This window comes from Ruditapes philippinarum, unplaced genomic scaffold (genome assembly GCF_026571515.1).
Source record: "Ruditapes philippinarum isolate M1 unplaced genomic scaffold, ASM2657151v2 ctg2170_1_1_1_1, whole genome shotgun sequence".
NCBI classification, from domain to species: domain Eukaryota; kingdom Metazoa; phylum Mollusca; class Bivalvia; order Venerida; family Veneridae; genus Ruditapes; species Ruditapes philippinarum.
In genome coordinates, this window is record NW_026855272.1 from 149,560 (window position 1) to 172,564 (window position 23,005).

A 23,005-nucleotide genomic window follows, 5' to 3' on the forward strand; every position below is an offset into this window, starting at 1 on the left:
ATGGTTTATAACAGATTCAGGTATCTAAATGTCTATTATAGTTGGATTGGGGTTTGTCTACGTTCATGTGTACTTAGATACAGTACAAATACCATGTTGTTGTAATCTTCCACATAAGTCATTTAAAACAACATAATGCATGCCTATTTTTCGAGTCAGGTATAGGAACCGGCCCTTTCACTTAAGTGTTTAAATTGTTTCTGTCGGAAAAGACGCCTGTAAAAAGCCTGTGCTATGGAAGAAAAAACACTAGACTGCTATGTAAGGCATTATATATATTGTCCGCCAAATATGTGTCATTGAATATGTGTAATTTGATAAATTCTGTTCAAAAACTGAAGTTGCAAACCTCCAATGAGAAAATAAATCTTTTATAAAATGAAAATAAATTGATATCAACTGCATATTTTATCTTTTTATTTAATCATCATAACTCAAATTGCCCTGTAACCAATAGAATAAGGGATATATTTTATTATGTTTAGATATTGACTAATTGGACTTTTCATTTTCCATGTTGAAATTCATAGCTTTTCATCATTGTGTGTATTTGTGTACATATTGTACGTGTACGTGATCAATGGAGAAAGCATTGGTTTTACGAGCTTACAAATAGATGGAATTAAGTGTACATTAAAATAAATTTTGGAATAACTTTTGGATAAAAAGGTATATTAACACATTTTCTTCATGTCTGTGGAAACGAAAAATCAAAATAAAAAGCAAAATAAGAAAAAGCGAAAACAAATTTCACCATTATTTGATATATGTGTTGAACGCACGGATGAACATACTGACCATTCTAAAACCGGTCTAACTAGTGCGTAGATATCAGATTTGAACAATAGTGCGGACGACAATACACACAAACGTGTAAAAAACAAAATCAATACACAACCAGAGTACTTTGTTTATGGTTCTCCATTAACTAACATGAATAATATGAGTAACATGACCAATATTGGATATTCACCAGCTTTTCCAGGACAATACATGCAACCGTCACCAACTCAGTTCGGGATAACACCAGCTGCCACTCCACCTCAGTGGGCAATTGATATGATGGAAGACATTAAAATCATGTCAGATGACATAAAAAACATAAAAACAAGTGTTTCTAAAATCGATGGAACAGAAAAATCAGTTTATTTGATGACCGCTCAACTCAGTGATTTATCGATAAAAGTCAATGAAATAGACAATCGGGTCACTGATACGGACCAGTTCAACTCGTTTATTAATTCAGAATACGAAAGGCAAACATTAGAGTTGAGTACAACAAAAACAGATGTTAACTCTCTTAAAGAAAAATGTAACTCTATGAAACATACTATTAAAAGCCTTGAATGCACCAACGCTCAAATCCAAGCCAATGTGGCCGAGAATGAATTCCGTAGTATGAGGGATAATCTCATATTTTATGGCATATCAGAAACTGCACCAATCCCAGTCTTGTCTACACAAAGTAACACGGATACTTTCAACGGAGCTACAAGTGATGACAACATCGGCATGGAACCTGACGAACAAGAAATATCACATATGGCAGCAAGTACAGACCTTGAAACGCAAGCGTGCGAGATTCTTGTCAAACAATTCATTAAGGACGTATTGAAAGTTAAAGCTGATAATATAGTGTTCGACCGAGCACACAGGCTAGGCAATGATCGCAAATCCAAGAAACCTCGACCCATAATTGTGAAATTTCACTATTATAATGACCGGGAACGGATACGCAAGGCATCTTTAGGACGTAAAGACGACATGAAAGCAAATAATGTTGGAGTTGGGGTGCAGCTTCCAAAAGAATGGCGCGAAGCTCGACAAAAATTATATCCTATCTTTAACGCTGAGAAACGGAAGGGAAATAATGTTAAATTCATAGGAGAATAAAAAATTAAAAGCTTTTCATCAATGGCATTGAATTTAAATCACAGTATACCAACAACACATCATAGGGAAGTCGTGAAGAGAACCCACTTGATTTATTATCATGGAATGTCAACGGGTTAGTACGGAAAATCGCTGATCCAGATTTTGTGGATTTGATAAAAAAACATGACATAAACATCTTAACTGAAACTTGGTTATCACAAAAAACACATTACAACCTGAATATTCAAGGATATAACGCACATCATTTGTACGGAAACAAATCTGTAACCACGCGTAAAGGACGCTACTCTGGTGGAATTACAATTATATATTATAAATCTGAATTGTGTGACAAGATTAACTTTATAGAAGAACATCAGTGTGGTATTATGTGGTTTAAACTATGTAAATCTATATTTAACTCTAATACGGATGTATTTATTTGCTGTACATATATTCCTCCTTTTGGTTCAAAAGTCATTAATCGCAATCAAGAAGATTTTTTTGAATTGATTGAAATAGGTATTGAAAAATATTGCATTCAAGTCTTTGTCACTGGCGACTTTAACTCTAGAACATCTAAGGAATCTGATTTTATAGTATATGATAGATTTATAGATGATAATACTGATCTTATAGATAATGAGTACAATATCTTAATTCGAGCAAACAAAGACACAATATTAGATAATCATGGAAGCGATTAATACAAATGTGTAAGACAACAAATTTATTAATATGTAACGGCCGACTTCACAGCGACAAGAATATAGGTGACTTTTCTTTTATCGGTAATAATGGATTGTCAACAGTTGATTATTTATTAACACATCGGGTAAACTTTGATATGATATCCCTCTTTGATATTATGACACCGACCGAGTTTTCAGACCATAACGCTATACATATACATTTGCGATGTAAACCACGCCTTCGTCCGAATCGTGATGACGTAGTACCAAATAGCGAGTCGTATATTGCATGGGATAACACGCGTGTTGAATTATGTAGGAATGCTTTAATAGATACCAAAACGAATATAGATCAAATCGTGCAAAACTTACATTTGACAAGCGTTGATCAATCGGTCGAACAATTCACAGTTTATATGCAAGAACAAGCTTTCAGTGTTTTTGGTAAAAACAGAAAAACAAATAAGCCGAGTTTATGTAAATTTTCAAAAGAAAAAAAGAAATGGTTTAATCAAGAGTGTTACAATGCCCGCCATGAATTCAATGTAGCGAGAAATTACTATTTAAGACATAAAACAACAGAAAATAAAAAAAATGCTTTTTGGAAGGACGTTAAATCGCAATATAAACAAAATAACGGGGGTCCAAATAATATATCTATTGACGATTTTTATATGCATTTCAATAATTTATATGGAACACAACCTGTGTCAGATTATAACTTGGATGATCAACAAGAACAGATTGTCCAAAATGATTGTTTAGATGCGTTATTCACTATCTCGGAATTGAAATATGCTGTTTACAGTCAAAATAATTCAAAAAGTCCGGGTGAAGATCACTTGATAGCCGAAGTATTTAAACACTCTTTTGATATTATTTCCCCTTTCTTACTTCAATTATATAACAAATTATTCACCGAAGGTATCTTCCCTGAAACTTGGCAACAAGGCATAATAGTTTCTATTTTCAAAGGCGGAACTTTCGAGGAATCACAATGAATAATATTTAATCTAAAATTTATTCTAAAATGCTAATAACTAATGCAAATGGATTGATTATTGCTGCACTTGTCTACAAGAATCCAAGCAGCTTTTAGTCAAAATCAATATTTCAATAATTCTATTGGTTTACTATAACAGAAGAAAGGTATAAAAGTTTAACGTGTCCATGGCAATTATTTTTTCAAGAAGTTTAACTGAATTCTTCTTAATAAATTGTATAATTATTGTAGGGAATGGGGTATTAAAGTTAATTAAGATAAAACAGTTGTAATGGTTTTTAGAAAAGGTAAAAGACCTTCAAATATATCAGTTAAGAATGACAATAAAATTTTAAAACAATTTAAAACATTAACTTATTTAGGAGAAACACTATCATCTAATTGAAGTTTTTATCAAGCTCAAAAATCATTGTCTGCCCAATGTTTAAAGGCTCTTTATTCTTTGAACTCCCTTTTTAGTCTCCTACCGGTTTACCGGAGGGGACTTTCGGTTTACCATCCGTCCGTCTGTTTGTCTGTCTGTCAGTCCGTCCGTCCACAAAACTGGATCCCGCAATAACTTTAAAAGTACTGAAAATATTTTTATGAAACTTGTAATATGGGTAGATGGCAGTCTGAAGATATGCACGTCTTTTTCTTTTCTTCCTATGTTGAAAATTCTGGTTGCTATGGCAACAAATAGGCTGAAAATATGGCAAATTTTACACATAAACTGGATCCAGTGATAACACAAAAAGTCCTGGAAATATGTTTATGAAACTTAAAATATGGGTAGATGGCAGTTTGGAAAATATGCACGTCTTTTTCTTTTTTTCCTATGTTGAAAATTCTGGTTGCTATGGCAACAAATAGACTGAAAATATGGCAAATTTTACACATAAACTGGATCCAGTGTTAACGCAAAAAGTAATAGAAATATTTTTATGAAACTTGTAATATGGCTAGATGTCTGTCTGGAGATTATGCACGTCATTTTCTTTTCTTCCTATGTTGAAAATTCTGGTTGCTATGGCAACACATAGACTGAAAATATGGCAAATTTTACACATAAACTGAATCCAGTGATAACTCAAAAAGTACTCGAAATATTTTTATGAAACTTGACATATGGGTAGATGGCAGTCTTGAGATTATGCATGTCTTATCTGTTTTTCCTATTTTGAAAAAATATCGGTTGCCTTGGCAACAAACAGGCTTAAAACATGGCAAATATAACAATATTTGTGATTAGTAAAAAAGAGCTGATTTTTTCTTATAAAATTGCATCTTTAATGCAAGAGTTATCTCCTCTTTAAGAATTTTGCTTTTAAAAATGTTATATTTTGGTAACAAGGATGTTTCAAATATTAACTTTAGAACTTAAGAACTTTTCCTACACATTTACTTAAAATAGAGAAAAATTGAAACATTAGTGAATGGCCAATGGCCCTTCAGAATGTTGATGGGGTTCTAACCGGTAGGGGACTTATGGATTGCTTGCAATACTATGATAATTGCTTGTTGATAATGTTAATTTAGGTACTGAAGATAAATTAAAACTCTTTAATACAATGGTATAACCAATTTTATGTTACGGATCTGAAATATGGGGTTTCCATAAATCTCCGGACATAGAACGTGTATATACTTAAAATTTCTAAAACAAATACTTGGTGTTAAACAACAAACACGCAGTACTGCAGTTTATGGGGAATTTGGTGTATTTCCTTTCTATATTGTACGTAAAATAAGAATAATTAAGTTTTGGTATAATATATGTCTGACTTAACTATGTATAAATTGGACGAAATAATACATTGTTAAATAGTTGGTCATGTAATGTAAAAAAAGTTATTACATGACCTTGGTTTTTCTTGCCTGTGGAATTGTGATAGAATCTCTGAAATGAATATTAAATTAATTATTCAAAGAATCCATGATCAATATTTACAACAATGGTTATCTGAATGAGACTTATCTTCTAGATTAGATTATTTAATCTAACCGCCAATTATGTGTGGCGAAAAACATTTATATATGTTTATGCTAATAAATACTTTGACTTGTAAACATTTAGTTTTTTTCGTACTGAGAAAACTTTTGAGGAACAAATGAAACATTGAAACATTTTATTGGCACTATGGATAATTGCTTGTTTTTGACATGATTGCCACTTCGTTATATTATTACAAACATTTTATTATATTGTTCCAGTTGCAAATGAATAATAGTGGCGTTAATTTTGCTATTAACATTCCAGACATGTAAAAAGCAAAACAAATTTGTGGTAACTGTAGACAGTCAGTAGTTGACGAGACATAACATGGAATTAAGCGATTGCAATACTGTAGAATTCTGGAAGCAATTTGCCACATAATTGCATATGCAATTACAAATTTGACATAAAATAGTTAATTAGTTAATTGTCGCCAAATGCCAGAATTTGACATTTCACGATTACCTCTCAAATAAATTTCATCTAGTTTATATGTGCAGGGACATAGCGCAATAAAACAACAGCCCAAACATTTATTCGTTATGTAGGTAACGAAACGTTTGATTTATTGCTAACCACAAATTTTAGACGTTCAATGATTGTTGTGAAATTTCATATTTATCTTCAACTGAAATGGATTGGAAGGGGCTCATCATCTTTATTATTGTCAGCTATTTAAATACAGGTAAATTTTACCTTTTATTACTTGCAAAGTTAAAGTGACTTTATGCTTATATTTTCAGTCAAGTTGAGTTGAATTGACTTTAAATTTCAAAAGATTGACTGTCAAAATGGTGTTTGACCTACTGTTGATATTTGAAAATGTTCAGGATAAAATCATAAATCTGCCTAAAATTTTAAAAGGCTGCCCCACTCTTTCTATTATCTAAGTGTTTTAAGTAAATTCTAATGGATATTTACAGAGATTTTGACGATTTTCTTATCTGCTATCGATCGAAAAGTATGAGAACAATTGAACGGCAACTTCAACAAAATTTATATAAAATTCAAAAGTGGGCAATAGAAAATGGTTTTAAATTTTCAAAGTCAAAAACTCAATGTGTTCATTTCTGTCGATTGCGGAAACAACATAATGACCCTGAACTTTACATATCTGGTTCTAAAATTCCAGTAGTTGATGAAGCTAAGTTTTTAGGAATTATATTTGATAAAAAACTTTCTTTAATACCACATATTAAACATTTGAAAACTAAATGCCTAAAAGCTTTAAATTTACTTAAGGTTTTATCAAGTACAAATTGGGGATCAAACTCTTCCACATTATTGAAATTATACAGAAGTCTTATCCGATCAAAATTAGATTATGGTTCTGTAGTATATGGGTCTGCAAGAAAATCATTTCTTCAAATGCTAGATACCATACATCACCAGGGTTTACGTTTAGCTTGAGGTGCTTTTCGCACTTCACCTGTAGAAAGTTTATATGCGGAAGCTGGGAAACCATCGCTTCATCTTCGTCGAAAAAAGCTATCACTTCAATACGCAACTAGAATTTCATCTAATAGCAAAAATCCAGCTAAAAATATTATTTTCAAACCAAGTTATACTGAAAAATTTGTTAACAAACCAAAGGAAATTAAACCATTAGGCCTTCGTTTAAAAGATGATTTAGATAAACTTAAAATTAATTCAGACAGTATCCTTCAAAATGACGATGAGGATGTTCCACCTTGGACTTATAATTCCCCGAAAATAAATATTAACCTTTCAAATATAAAAAAAAGTCATCAAATTCACCTGAATACTTCAAAAAGAAGTTTCTAGCAAATAAGAAAGAACATGAAGATTTTATACATATTTATACGGATGGTTCAAAAGAAGGTTGCAAAGTAGGTGCTGTGTTTGAAAATAATTTTACATCTTGTATGAGGTTACCAGATAATGCATCAATTTTTACTGCTGAAGCAAAAGCTATCGATTTAGCATTATCATACATAGCACAGCATACCCACGATAAATTTGTGATATTTTCTGACACCCTTTCTGTTTTAATATCCATTACAAATAAAAAATCTGACAATATCATAGTAAAGAAACTTCTTTTACGATTTCATGATATACTAAAAACAAAATATGTTAAATTATATTGGATTCCAAGTCATGTAGGAATACGAGGAAATGAAAAAGTTGATGCTTTAGCTAAACAATCATTAAATTTTCAAAAAACTGACTTATTGTTACCTGCTTGTGATTTAAGACCGGCTATAAATACACTCGTATCATCTGAATGGAAAGCAAACTGGGACAAAGCCGTTTTTAATAAACTTCACGATATAAACCCGTCTCTTGATGTATCACCATCTCTATCTCTGTCGAACCGCCGTGATCAAACAGTTCTTCTTCGATGCCGAATTGGACACACTAAAATTACCCACTCTTATCTCCTTACAAATGACAATGCCCCTTTCTGTGTAGGTTGTAATGAAAATTTTACTGTCAAGCATTTTCTTCTTGAATGTCATGATTTTTCAAAGGCCCGAAATAGATTTTATTCTGTAAATTCACTCAAAGAACTTTTTAATACAATTCCATCAAAAACATAATTGATTATTTGAAAGAGATAAACTTGTATTCTAGGATCTAATTGGTTCATTTCTATTGTCATTAACAAAGTTTTACATAACATTTTAAGCCTTTAATAGCATTCGGCACGATATGGCCAGTTATGTGTTGACGTGCCGTAAAAATCCAAACAAACAAAAAACAGAAATTTTGTTTGGATCTGTGCGTTATTTATTGTTTATGCGACCTTAAGGAAATATGGCAAAATGAAAACTTATTTTGATCTTCACCTGTTCACTCCCTATATACTCTTAGATGGGCATAATGTCACTTTAAACATGTTACATAGCCAAGTGGCTAATGACTATGACTTTAAATCCCGCCAGAGACTTTGAATTCTTTCATGTGAGGAAGCTATCAAGCTAGCTTACGTAACATCGGTGGTTCTACTCAGATGCTCGTCGTATGCTCGGAGGGGCACCTGAGGTCTTCCTCCAACAAATATGCCGGACAGTTGTCCTGATGTGACTCCTGCTGTGTTTGTGTGCAGGTAAACCCAACAAAAATATTATCAAAGCATGAATGAACAAACAAAAATCTTATAAATACATAAAAACTCTACGACTATATTACAATTAAGGCTATAAATAATGAGAAATAAAATATATTGTTTTAGGATATAATTCGTCTGCTCATTTGTGCATCAATATGTACCTAATTAAATTGTATATAACTGCTATACCTGCTAGTTGAGAAATGTATGGTATTTATTTAAAGGGACTCCACTGACGTTTTTTGACGTGCCGGGACTGGAAACAATTTCCCGAGATTGGTGTACAATTTGATGAAGTTCTGGGCTAATAACTTGTGTGCACATTTTCAGGTCACACCCTCATCCAGTTTTTCCAGGATTATCATTTTTATTGCTCTAAATGACCAGAAAATGAAAAGCGTTCAAACGCTTTACACTCAAATCCAGCGAAGAATCGCATCAGAAAATAGATAATCAGATCAGCTTTTAGTAAATTACTTTATAATCCTTTGCAGGGTTTACCATTTTAAGTGTTTCACATATTTTTAAGATTTTCAAATTTTATGTTTTTAGGCCTTTAGACCTCAGTAGAGTTCTTCCTTTAAAATATAATAATCACGAAGACGTTTACATTTCCGATTTTGTCTGTTAAAATACTGATACTAGGGTTGTACCAAAAGTCCGTGACAAATCTTATAGGCGATTCATTTTTAACGCCAATAGATAATTAATCACACATACAACCTATAACTTTTATAAGTTTATTTTTTTTTACATTACAACAAATCATTTACAAAATATCTACTCTAGTTACTTAATTTGTTTAACGACATTGGTTTCAGTTCCCGGCGCACGTCAAATAATTTGCATTTTGTTACAAATAGGCTTAAATAAATTGCGTATGTTGAACCTCAATATTCACAAAAACGAATTCGTCACACATGTGAACAATTCACTCGAATTCCTCACACTTGTGTGACAAGTTCGTACGAATTTGGCACAAAAAGGTGCTTTGAAATTCTGAAGCCCTATTTTTCAACCACCTCTTAGTATAACGAAAATTTCACAGAAAATATGAGACATATCGGTACGTATTTTTCACATATGCAAGTGAGGGTTTTAAGTTTAAGGATGCTACAATTTGAATTGTCCGGACTGGAATTCCTAAATATCTTTAGAACGGCCTCTGTCATAAAGTGAAAGTAATTCAACCCCCATGCCCCCACCCCCGCCTCACCCTATCCAATTCCTGCGCATATTCCTAAATGTTTTGTACGAATTGACATCTGTAAACCCTGGACTAGAAGGAACGAAAGGGTTTCTTGATGTGCATTTCCAGACAATGAATGAGTAGTTTGTTGCCGCTTGCAATTGTGTAACGCGCTTCTTCCCAAATAAAAAAATATATAAATAATGTCCTAAGCAACTCGATTCTAATTGTAAGAATTTATTTGTATATCTATATCTAATAATTAAAATAAAAATGAAAGTAACTTTTAAAATGGGAGAAGAACATCGTTCAAATAGTAAACCTCTGTAACGCCTATCCGAACGATTATATATTACATAAAATTGACAAACATTTCTATAAAAAAATAAAATACATGTAGTAAATTTGTAAAATGACAATTATGGAAATATATCAAAAGCTTTGAGGAAAAATTGAAATCGCCTATTTCCGCGTTATTTCTAGTCAACTACTGACTGGATTTTAACGAACACTTTGGGAGCATTTAATTCGCAAATCATTTGCATGTTCCAGACAGACCCATGGTCCCTCATTAATAATTCAGTATGTATATCGAGTAACATTCGTTTCCGAGCTATTTCTCGGCAACTGCCTACTTGCTTTCAACATAACTATATTTGAACAATCAATACCTAAAGGTCATTTGCATATCCTCGGAATGTCCCACTAGGGCCATATAACACTAGGGTATAGTCTCTGATTACGTATGCAGTATGCATGCAGAGAAACAATCGTTCCCGCGCTAATTCTCGGTAACTGCCTCCTAGTTTTCAACAGAAAGGTTATGGGCATATCCTGGTCATATCCCATACGGACCATTTTACACTACACTAAGGTTTCGTCCCTGATTACGTATGCAGTATGTATCAATCAATTCCGCGCTATTCTTGGCAGCTGCTAACATAAATTCACCATATTCACCGTGAATATCTAGTAACGCCGGAATGTGAAAATAACGCACGATTCGTGCAATAAGTAACGCAGAAATGTGCACTAAATGGCGGATACCTGACAGGCTTGTTTTCGTATTTAGTCAAAACAACACCATTTGAATGTAACCTTGACATTTACCATCAAAGTAAAAAAATGAATTATGCTAAAATTGATTAACAGGTTTCTATATGCTTGGACTTGACATAACTTATGATAAAAACTAAATGTAAAATAATTTGTGATGTGGCTTTTAAAGGCATTGTCTTCAAGATCAAATTATTAAATGAAGCTCACTACATGCACTAGTGCCATGAACTTAGTATTTATAGCATTTTTATAGAGAAAAACCAATGTATTGGAATATATTATTAAGGATTCGACATTAACGAAAGCAGTTCATGCGAAACACAAAAAAATCACCTCGTGGAACTAGTTAGTTTGTGTGTTTACATAACCGCTTTCCGCCTCTAAAAAAACAAACAACAACAAACAAAAAGAAAAAAATGGAACAGGCAAACCTAGCCGGATTTTCTGAATAGCATAACAGTAATAACAATTTCTATGCAAGGGACCGACAATAAATTTTACATAAGAAAGTTTGGAATCATCTGTAAGAGACAAACTTATTTTAAACACAATGTCTAAGATCAGTTGTCAAATAAAAATTTCCACAAACCGCATATAGCTTTAGCCTGGATAACTTATCTGATTTTATTCCTTTTGTTGCTAATTACCATAGACAGTCTTTGGAAGAAAAAAATGTTTCGTCATAACTATATAAAGAAACAGGCTCAAAAGATTCCATCTTCTGGAAATCAAAAAGATAATCAAATTATCTGCTGGTATTTGTCCGTAAAAGTTTTGCGCCATGGTAAACGATTTGTCCTAAATATCTGGGATAACACAACCATCCCAAAACATCCTCTAAAGTTTTAGTTACTAAAATGTATTAATAAAATATAAAAATAGGAACTTGAATCAGAACAGTTTAATATCAAATTCTAATCGAATTAAACGGCTCTGACTGGATCAAAGTATATGAAATAATCAGACCAAACAAAAGAATTTGGGTTGAAAAAAAATTTCAGTATGAGATATATATTACAATATATACATGTAAAATACAAATAAATTCATCGCCTCATCTTCAATGTAAAGATTGTTTCGAATATATTGCAGCTAAATCATTGTTGTTTGTTAAAGTTCTTAACTCAATTTTCATTACAATGTATCGCATACGTTGTCATCCCTGTCTCCAAAAGTAGGACTCGTCAAAATGGCCGCGACCTAGTATTTACATTTGTATTCATATTGTTCACAGTTTAAACATTCTTCATAAGAAAAAGCCGAGACAGATTATTTTTGAATACTGTTGTGTTGAGTTGTCTTTCCAATTATGTATTGAATACACAGTTAAAAGCATAAAACCTTTGTTTTCTATTTCAGTATCTCTTCAACGTGAGGTTGTTTATAAGCCAACAGAGTTTCCATACTCGAGATGCTTCAAAAATGGTACAAACCAAATTTCCTGTGAAAACCTTAACATTAGTAAAGGTATGTAAAAGATATTGTGAAATAATATATGGTAGCAAGAAGCTTAATCACGGAAGGTCAATAATTATATTAATGTACACTCGGGCCTGAAATAGTTCCCGTAGTTAATTGTTAAACTTTTTATGCACAATTTTGCAGATTTTTTTTACATTATGTTAGATTACTCTTTTGATATAAAATTTATTTGTACATGAAACCCAATTTTTTCACATGCCTGATATGAGCTAACAAAAACTTGTATCACTTGCGAGTGTGATCTTGAAAGACGTTGCTAACTTTATAATACCAATAACAATATTGTTGTAAGTGTGGTATAAATTTGGCATTAAGTATATACGAAATTTAAGTGTCTTTAACTTGAAACATGAATTAAAAAAAAATCCGCGCATCGCGAGATCTTTACTCATTCAGTTACAAGGCATAGGAATTGAGAAACAACATTAACTATTTTGTTTTTAATGTCTCATTATTCATTTTGTCTTAATGCATCATAATTCAATTTGTTTTAATACATGTATATCATATAACTTATTGATTTGTGTTATTCTGTGATCCTAATATAGTTGCAATCTCAATGGTTTCAAACAACAGTGAACAGAACAATTCATAAAAGTCATATTAATGGGTCCCATAATTATCATATTCACTAGTTGAAACGAATTGTTCCAATGTAGACCAGTATGAAACTCATAACAAATGACCATACTTCGTAGATTGTTTATTACGCGTGTACTCGTATATTATAAATGTTTTTTATGGCATATTTCTAAGAAATATTATTATTTTACTAGTCATACTGCAATGATGACTATAAACTTTTAAATGTGCACTACAGCGATTTAAATGACGTCTCTTTTTCGCTTTTACACATGTAAACACGGAAATGCTTTTTATCGTGTGTTTCTGATTTTTTAAAAAAAATTGAAACTCTGAGGAAAGTTTATAAGATGGAGGAGGAGTTAGAAATAAGTGTTTATAGTGTATAATTTATGAATAATATATATTTGCTTTAACACATTATAAAACAATTATTGACTAGTGCCACATTGAATATGATATGATATTCACCAGTAGGAAATCATATTGACATCGGATATACGTCATCTGCCGGTGAATATCACATTAAATTCAGAGGCTCACTTGTCAAAAATTGTATAAATAGCAATGTATCATAACTCATTAATAATTTTGTTTAAATATATCATAGCATTTAATACTAATAAATGTGTTTGCTAAAATGTAAACGCAAATTTTACAGCAATAACAACAAAAAAAACGCTTTCAAAATGGTCAACTGATTTTGAAAAAAATATCAACTAGATCTAATATTTTTTTCCAGAAAAGTTAATCGATAGTTGACTAAGTTTTTATTCAGAATCCTCATTCTGTATAGGTTATTTCGAATAATAAACTGCTTAACTCAGGCGAAAGGTGATATTGTATTTATTACCAACAATGTTTTGTCAAGATAGACATGTACAAAGCTTTCCGCTGACAGAAAACCATTACTAAAAATGTTAGCTGTAAACTCGTTTAAGATAATAAGGCAATGTACGCTACAAAAAGTCTACAAACAAATGTGTCTATATTTTATTGGGGAAACCTGATTCCCGTAAAATAATAAAAATAATAATAATAAAAAAATAATAATAAATAATGATAATAATAAATTATTATGAATAATGAAAATAATAATAACAATTATAATAATAATAATAATAATAAATGATAATAATAATAAATATTGAAAATAATAATAACAATTATAATAAAAAAAATAATAATAATAATCGGACATACCGTAAAAATCAGTTTTTTTTATCAATCATGGATTTTCACATGAATGAGCTATTGGAATCCCAATCTTTCAACAACGAAGATAAATGATACTTATAAACATATGTGGTATTCTGACATAAATAACTGTGGAAGACTGTAGTTATATGCACTTTTTAAACTTTATTTTTGTATATTAGAAAAGGTTGTTATTCAAGAAGATAAATAGTGAAATGCACTATACAGATTTAGAACTTCGTCCCATATATTTCGTATCGAAACAGTAAGATAAGAAAATTTAATAAAAGCAGACATATTGTGTATTTTTTGTAATTTGATCCACGTTGAAAGTGAATATCATTTTTAACTAGTATGTCCGCATTAAAGCAAATTGAGAATAAAAATAATCATTGTAAATTTGAAAATCTAACTCCACCATATCCATTTAAATTAATTTACTCTGAAATGAGAAAAAGGAACGCATAATTAACCATTTTGCCATCATTTCTAGCAAACGTTTAGTGTGTTTGATTTATGTTGTGTGTATGATATTAACAAATAGAAATATTGTTAACAAACAAATGTGTGCTAGAAATATTATTGCCTCTTCTGAAAACATTATACATGTATCTACTCGCCGTAATCCATATTAGAATAATATTATTTAATTGTATTGTGCTATTGTTAATGTACTTACATGCTTTATACAATAAACTTTTGAATTTAACCTGAAGGAACTTTGGGGTTTAATAATATAACATTAGTATGCCCGTCCGTCCATCTTTTAGCAATTTCGTGTTCTGTCCGTTTCTTTTGAACCGGTGGAAAAAAAGAAAAAAGTATATGACATACATTATAATATTTATAAGACAATTGATATGACAATGCACTTGAGGCAGACTTTGGCTTCTTTAGACATTTTGCTGATTTTTGTATCATCTTCCAAAAATTCCAACGGCTACATCGTCCTTTATTACTGAAACTCACATAAAAATTGATATGCTAAAGTCATTTTCATAACTTAACGATCTGTGCGGTATGACTTTCCATTTTTGATTCAATACATTCTTCCCTTTAATTATAAGCTGAAGCAATCCGGTCAGCTCATGACATTAAGTGACTGACTGTTCCGCGGCGCTACGGATGCAAACAGTATGCAAACTGATGAATTAATTCATAATATTTACAGTCATGTGTATCACCTTTTATAGTAACATGTATGGAGGGCCTATTTGCCGTCCCCTTTTCTGCTTTAATGAAATGTCGAGTAGTGAATGTCAGATAAGGTATCTTGTGTTTCTAGTTCTGTAAAACTGAGAATGTGATGCCTATATCCTCGTGATTATGATGTTGTAGAGCTGTGAATCTAAGGTATTGTCAATGTGTGTCTTATTCTGTAGAGCTCTAAATGCGAAATAAGTACTTTTTGAGTGCCTAAAGCTGCCCATATGACGTCATTGTCTTTAATATACGTTAGAGCTCCAAATATGAGATAAGATTACTTGTGTTTAATATCCTATGGACCTTGAATGTAAAATTAATTTCCTTGTGTTTTTATACTATAGAGCTGTGAATTTATTTGAAAGTTCCTTGTGATATGCATGCATATGTGACATAGAGCTGTTAAATGTTGTAACAAACTTATCTTATTCAAAGAAATGTAACACAAAGCATGCTAAGTTATGAGAACAAATCTGCAGGAATTAGTATAAACCTTATTTTTGTTTGTTTATCTTATATAGTTTGCTGTTTCTTTCGACCAAGTTAATTATTATATTTAAAAATAATAGTGTTTTTTTTCTGTGATGTATTTTCTTTAATGGGTAGCTCATTTACATACTTACAAACATGCATTATTTGTGTAATGTATAATAAAACTAATTTAAAAACTCTGTACAATTAACTACGTAAATTTTAATGTAAGGACTGAATAAATTATGAGTCAGTCACGTAACATAATTATGATGAGTAAATTGTATTAAGTACAAACATTTCAAGGGTCTACATAATGCATATTAATGTGAGCTTAGAAAGTAGTGTATGAATAACCAAATTACTGCGGAGGATTTACAACAATAAATAATTAATGCGTCAAAAGGTTAACATTTATTTATTATTATGACGTTTTATTTGAGTTCTTACAGATAATTTATCTTATGTCATACCCCAACAAATCATTTATAAAAATAATACCAACTGTTGCTTTTTTATCACAACGTTTTAATGTCACCGAAATGTCATTGGCATGGTACTTTAAGTCACTCAACCCTAGTTATACAGACGAAATATGAAACTTATTACATAATAACTAGCCACAAAACAATTAATCTAAGTACAAGTATTAGTGTAAGGTTGAATTCGCATGTACAGGTATTCAACCAAAATATACAAGCCAAGTTCGAATTTGGTATTTGCCCGATGATTTGTGACAGAATTATATGTCTTGAACTAAAAACAACTAGAACTATCATTAAATGTGATTAATAACCCCGCAAGACTTCTTCGGAAATGAGAAAGTTACTAGTAACAAAATATCTTGTAAAATTAAGATAGAGTTATGGTTATTACCATTTTTTTTCAAGTTATGCACTGGACAATAAAAGGTAACAAAGGGAAAAAAACTCTTAAATGAGTCAAGAAAGAGTTATGGTTTCTATGCACTGCGCTTCCTCACAATATACATGACCATTGTATGAAATTGTATTGAATTCCAAATAGTAGTTTTCAAGTTATGCCCTGGACAAGAAAAAAGCAATGGAAAAGTAACAAAGGGCAATAACTCTAATTACTCTGGACAGAGTTATGGTTCTTGTGCACTGCACTTCTTCTAATGATGCTTGACCATTGTATGAAGTCGTTTTGAATTTTAACCAGTACTTTTCAAGTTATGCTCCGGACAAGAAAAAGTAACAAAGGGCAAAAACTCTTAAATGAGTGGAGATGGAGTTATGGTTCACTGTACTTCCTCTAAATGTGCTCTAAATGTGCTTGATCATTGTATGAAGTTGTTTTGAATTCGAGAAATTAGTCTTCAAGTTATGCTTCGTACAAAAAAGCAATGGAAACGTAACAAAGGGCAATAACTCTGTTATAACTTCAGATAGAGATATGATTCTTGAGCACTGCACTTCATCTTATTGTGCTTGACCATTGTATGAGGTTGTTTTGAATTCCAACCAGTAGTTTTCAAGTTATGCTCCAGACAAGGAATAAGTCATGATAGAGTTATGGTTGTTATGCACTGCACTTTCTCTTAATGATTTAGACCTTTTTTTGAAGTTATATTGAATTCCAACCATAAGTCTTCAAGTTATGCTTCGGACAAAAAAAAGCAATGGGAAAGTAACAAAGGCAATAACTCTGTAATTACTTTAGATAGAGTTATGGTTCTTGTGCACTGCATTTTCCCGTAATGTGCTTTACCATTGTATGAAGTTGTTTTGAATTCCAACCAGTAATTTCCAAGTTATGCTCTGGACAAAGAATAGTACCAAAGGGCAATAACTCTGTAAGGGAAGATTGAGTTATGCACTGCACTTTCTCTCAATGTGCTTGACCATTGTATGAAGTTGTATAGAATTCCAATTATTAATCTACAAGTTATGCTGCGGACAAGGAAAATGCAACAGACCTCTGGACTGACCGACCGACCGACTGACCGACCGACCACCGGATGACTTCTACATACCCCCCAAAACTTCGTTTCGGGGTTATAATAAGATAATTAGGTCATGGTCTGACATTTTTTGACACTTTTCCCATTGGAATTTGGAAAAGATTTTTTTTTTAAATCACGATTTCTTATCCAAATATGGAATACTAGTATGTAATTTGCAAAAGGTTAACACTAAATAGTTTCAGGCATTGATCTTTGTATAAAAAAGGTTTGTGTTAACACGAAATAGTTTAAGGGCCTTAAATGAAAAGGAAAATGGTTCGCGCAAACAAATTTGGAACGAAATATTATTTAAACATTTGAAGTTTTGGAAACATTCTTTGTGACGAAATGCCTTTAAAAAGCTTTTAAAATTAATATTAACCTGCATTACAATTCCTGTTTACAGAAAGAAAGGAAAAGCTGAGCATGTGGCCACCAGGGCCATACGCAATACCTATGTCCATATATGGCTGCCCGGAGTCACAATCGCGAGGATGGCTGAAAAGCTCTTTGATTGCCGATATGACACTCTATGATATCGAGTTTGGGTTCGATAAGTCGGTTTTTGACAAATTCTTTGGTGATTACTATAGCTCGTCATACCATGCGGAAACATCAATGATGACGCTTCAGTTTTGTGTAAAAATCCGAAATGAGGTCATGCTTGATAAAGGGCAATGGATTCCAGGAAATTACAGCATTTATAAAATCGGCGTATCATGCCCCTCAGGTATATTTCAATTCTTTGATATTTGACGAATTTCTAATTTCTTATCAGATTCTCACTTTCCAATATCACTTACTAACTTATTTAAATAGAGTCTGCAAGTTTCATTTTATAATTTTCGTCACTTTGCTTTTCGCCGATTTATCTAAACATCACTTCCTTTATATTCATTAATGTGAAAGATACTTGGAAATGTTTTTAAAAATACTAAAAAGACCATACTAATCTTTGTATCACTATATTTTTAGAATTTCAAGAATCTAGTATACAACTTCCTACATTTGAATTTATGTCATATGGTGTTGTTCCAAATATTACAGTGTCTGAAGAAGGTATGTATATTTAAAATTAAATAATAAATATATAGTGGATGTTTGTTTGTGTGTTTTAAGATGAAATTCTATTTCATCGTGTAAGCTTTTAAAAAAAACTCTATTGATACAAGTGGCGTGACCGCACGTGAGAATAATGTTTTTAAAGTTCACGAGATGAAATCAAAATACATCTAATAGAACAAAGAATCAAATTTTCGTTTTATTTTATGCTTTAATTAAAATTTATATGAAATTTACTCAATAATAACTTGTATAATAAAATCGGTTTTCCCCACTCAATGCCTCATTTTCTGGCGAAATTCCGTTTCATCCTTCCAAATTAAATCTGGTTTTATATACACTTATATAACGGAAAAGATATTATATTTGTCACTATAGGTAAGGTACCATATGGTGAAAATCTTTAAAAAGTAGTCTCTTTATTGGAAAGTTTGAAATTATAGGTCGATAATTTTCACTTTTAAATTATCAAATATAATTTTCAAAGATAAATCAGTAATCCACTCACAAGTATAACATATAAATGTGTAATTATTTATTTATCGGATTCTCTACACACATAATCAGACAATTAAGAGTTCGGTGGGCTGAGTGAATTTATTAACTATATTATTGTTGTTGTTATTCATTCTTGTTATATAACATCACTTCCATTACATGTTTACATGATAAGGAATGTGGCTGGTATGACGTCGATGTCTTCAAGTATTAATATCGTACAACCGATTCAATCGTTTACATAGCATTTGCTTTTTTCCCGTTTCATTTGCTTTCGTTGTATGTGTGTACATATTACTAATATAAAGATTACATACATAAAAAATAAAGAATATTACGTTCCATTGAAGGCCATTCAGAAGAGTTTTTGACGTTATCGGTGTGTAAAAAAACGAATTTTACGGAAACCGGAGATTCTTATGCAAATGTATCATTCAAAATGTTGGAAACTGACTTCATTCTTGAAAAGGCAAGAGTTTTCTTATATTTATTGTATCCGAAGTATTTAAAAATAAATATGTTGGGTATATTTATTGTTATTTAGGTATAACAATATACTGTTTTATAAATACATGTCGAAAGGTAATTTATTCACACTTAACATCAACTGGCGATTAGCACGTGTTTATACGTATATATATATATATTTCATTTTTAAGGAACTTTTGTCATATTTCTAGGATAAGCCACAAAAGTGAATTGCTGTTGGTGTCATTCTTATAAATGAAATACCGTCTCGTTTCTCGAAAGTTTGTTGGCAGAAAAGGCTAAGTTGTATAACCGAGTACTCGATGGGAAGAATGACCAAGAATTTAAACAACGAATTCTGTATTTTTTGTCATCCTTAATTAATTGGTTAATTGTACATATAACAAAATAACATCGGTATTAGTTTATAGTGCTTCTTAATCATTACAGGATCCAGATACAAATTGTCCCCAATTTGACATGGCAACAGTGTCGCAGAAATTTACATACTGTTTTTATAACCCAACAGGTATGTTTTAGGGGTATTTTGAACAAAGAAATGTATGCATTTAAAGTTTTTCAAGTACTTTCATGTTTTACATTCGCTTTATTGGTTATATCTTAAATACTAGATGACGAGATGTTTTGTTTTTTCCAGTTTACAACTACGTCTATTACGTCTTTTAAAGCATATATTATTCTAGATAATTACACCCTCAGATAGTAAATAAAACTTGTTTACCTTAATCGAAAAAAAATATTTCTATGTCTTTGATGTGTTAAGGTCCACCATAACTAAAACTAATATATAACTATAATAATATCAAAATATAAACAACTATTTATGAATGTCTATATACGTTGTGTAAAATGTGTGCTTTGTGCATAATAAGGAAAAATTATAAACTTTGCCATGATGTTTAAAACGGATGAAAAATATTTTCTTCATGTGCCATTATCTAAATAATATGTTTCTGCAATGAATGTGCAATGTTAATGGAGTTTTTCTTTGTTTAATTGATTTTTTTTCAGTTACGAACATTGATTATGAATCGGCAACAGGTATGGCTTGCTTAAAATTCTATTAACTTCTTTTAAGTACCTACAGACAGTACACTTTTCCATTTTCAATTAATCCCGATATCAAAAAATAATTAATAATAAATTTGTAAACATGTCGCCTCTCTTTATTTTCAGTTTATTTGACAGTATATTCAGTATATTTGACAGTTTCTCTAAAGTAATAATTCATTTGGCCCAGATTGTAACACGGACAAGTCTATTTTAATGTATTTGGAGGGGTTAAACATCTGCAGTCATGTTAATTATTAATTAAAATCAATCTCATTTATATATGGTTGTAATGTACTTGTTATTTCACTATCTAAATGTATCAGCCATTACAAAATACGGCATAAACGTGAATATAAAATAAATGATGTGCACAACTTTTAACTACAAGTTATCGCATGTTTTGGAACTTTTTCTTTGTTCTTACTAACCCATTATACTCAGTAAACTTCAATGAACATTTGAAAACTGTATTGATATATAGATGTGCATGTTTTTCATTGACTCATACAGGAAAAAAACTCAACTAATATATAACAAATGAGTTTTTTTTCGCACCTTGTCTATTTCAGTATTTTGTCACAAATAGGCATCGGTACCAACATTCTGAAAAATGTAAATGAAGATAATCAATGAAATGAAATTTATTAATACAACTGCTAAAATGAAAAGGTTCATCCTCTGAATGAATTAATTCCACTTGAAAAGTACTTTAATCTTGAACCAACATTACTTTCTGCACAAGGTATTAGTAAACTATCAGTCTCTAACATTTGACGTCTTATAATTTTCAAGGGTTGTATATCTTGTTTTATTCTCTTTTCTTTCTTTTTTTGGAGGCAGCGGAAACAGTTTAAAACAACTGTCTTATCATAAATAGCTTTAAGTTAGCTTACGACAGCATTAGATGGTATTTTTCATTTTATATGGGGTTTTCATTTGAAACAAACGTAATTTAAGAGGACAATAGAGGGAAGTGCACATGTTTTTCTGCAGATTTCTATTACGAATTTGCGATAAAACAGTTATACAACATTAAACTCGTAAGTTACTGGGTATAACACTGGCTGGGGTGGCGACATTTCGGGATGTTTCTGTAAAAATAATAGTCAGCTCAGCCTAAGCAGAAAAAACCAACAATGTCGCCCCAGTCAGTGTTATATCCTGGTAACTAACTCGTTTTATATACTATAACTATTACAAACTAGAACTGCCACTATCATGGCGTGAATACCCCCGCATACCACTTTGTCAGAATCAACAGTGGCCATTTAGAGCTCAAGGACAACCTCCCTGCCAAATCTGAGGTTACTAAGCCAGTGCATTGCTAAGTTATGTATTCTACATGCTTCAAATGTGAAACCGCCTCCGTGGTCGAGTGGTTAGAGTCGATGACTTCTAATCCAGGTACCTCTCTGGCGTGGGTTCGATCCCCGGGAGATGCTTTGGTAGTTTAGCGCGGAGGAAGGTTGTCTAGTACTGGTGTAACTCTCCAGGAACGATGGTTAGGAAACTACCCGCCTATATGACTGAAATACTGTTGAAAAAGGCGTAAAATGAAACAAACAAACAAACTTCAAATGTGAAAATGTCAATACATTGCGGACAGGACATTCTTTAGCAATTGAGAAGAAAAGCTTTTTTTTGTCAAGGTCCCTGTGACCTTGACCTTTGACCCAGTGACTTCAAAATCAGTAGGGGTCACCTGATAGTCATGATCAACATCCATACCAAATATGAAGACTGTGGGTCAAAGGAATCTTAAGTTAATGGGTGGACAAACTTTTTGAAGTCAAAGTCCCTATGACCTTGACCTTTGATCCAGTGACCTCAAAATCAAAAGGGGTCATCTACTAATCATGATCAACATCCATACCAAATATGAAGACTGTGGGTCAAAGGAATCTTAAGTTATTGGGCAGACAAACTTTTTGAAGTCAAAGTCCCTGTGACCTTGACCTTTGACCTGGTGACCTCAAAATCAATAGGGGTCATCTACTAATCATGACTAACCTCCATGCCAAATATGAAGACTATGGGTCAAAGGAATCTTAAGTGATTGGGCGGACAAGCTTTTTGAAGTTAAGGCCCCTGTGACCTTGACCTTTGACCTGGTTACCTCAAAATCAATAGGGG

At 31.8% G+C, this 23,005-nt stretch overlaps 1 protein-coding gene across 1 annotated transcript; it reads left to right on the forward strand.

The window, feature by feature from the left end:
* The first annotated feature begins 6,065 nt into the window (after positions 1-6,065).
* LOC132742716 (uncharacterized) lies at positions 6,066-21,399 on the forward strand. The gene is made up of 8 exons (XM_060731182.1): positions 6,066-6,230; positions 12,229-12,336; positions 18,177-18,500; positions 18,746-18,829; positions 19,681-19,799; positions 20,249-20,327; positions 20,831-20,860; positions 21,383-21,399. The coding sequence occupies exons 1-8, from the start codon at positions 6,179-6,181 to the stop codon at positions 21,397-21,399; spliced, it is 813 nt and encodes a 270-aa protein (XP_060587165.1). The 5' UTR covers positions 6,066-6,178.
* Positions 21,400-23,005: the final 1,606 nt, after the last annotated feature.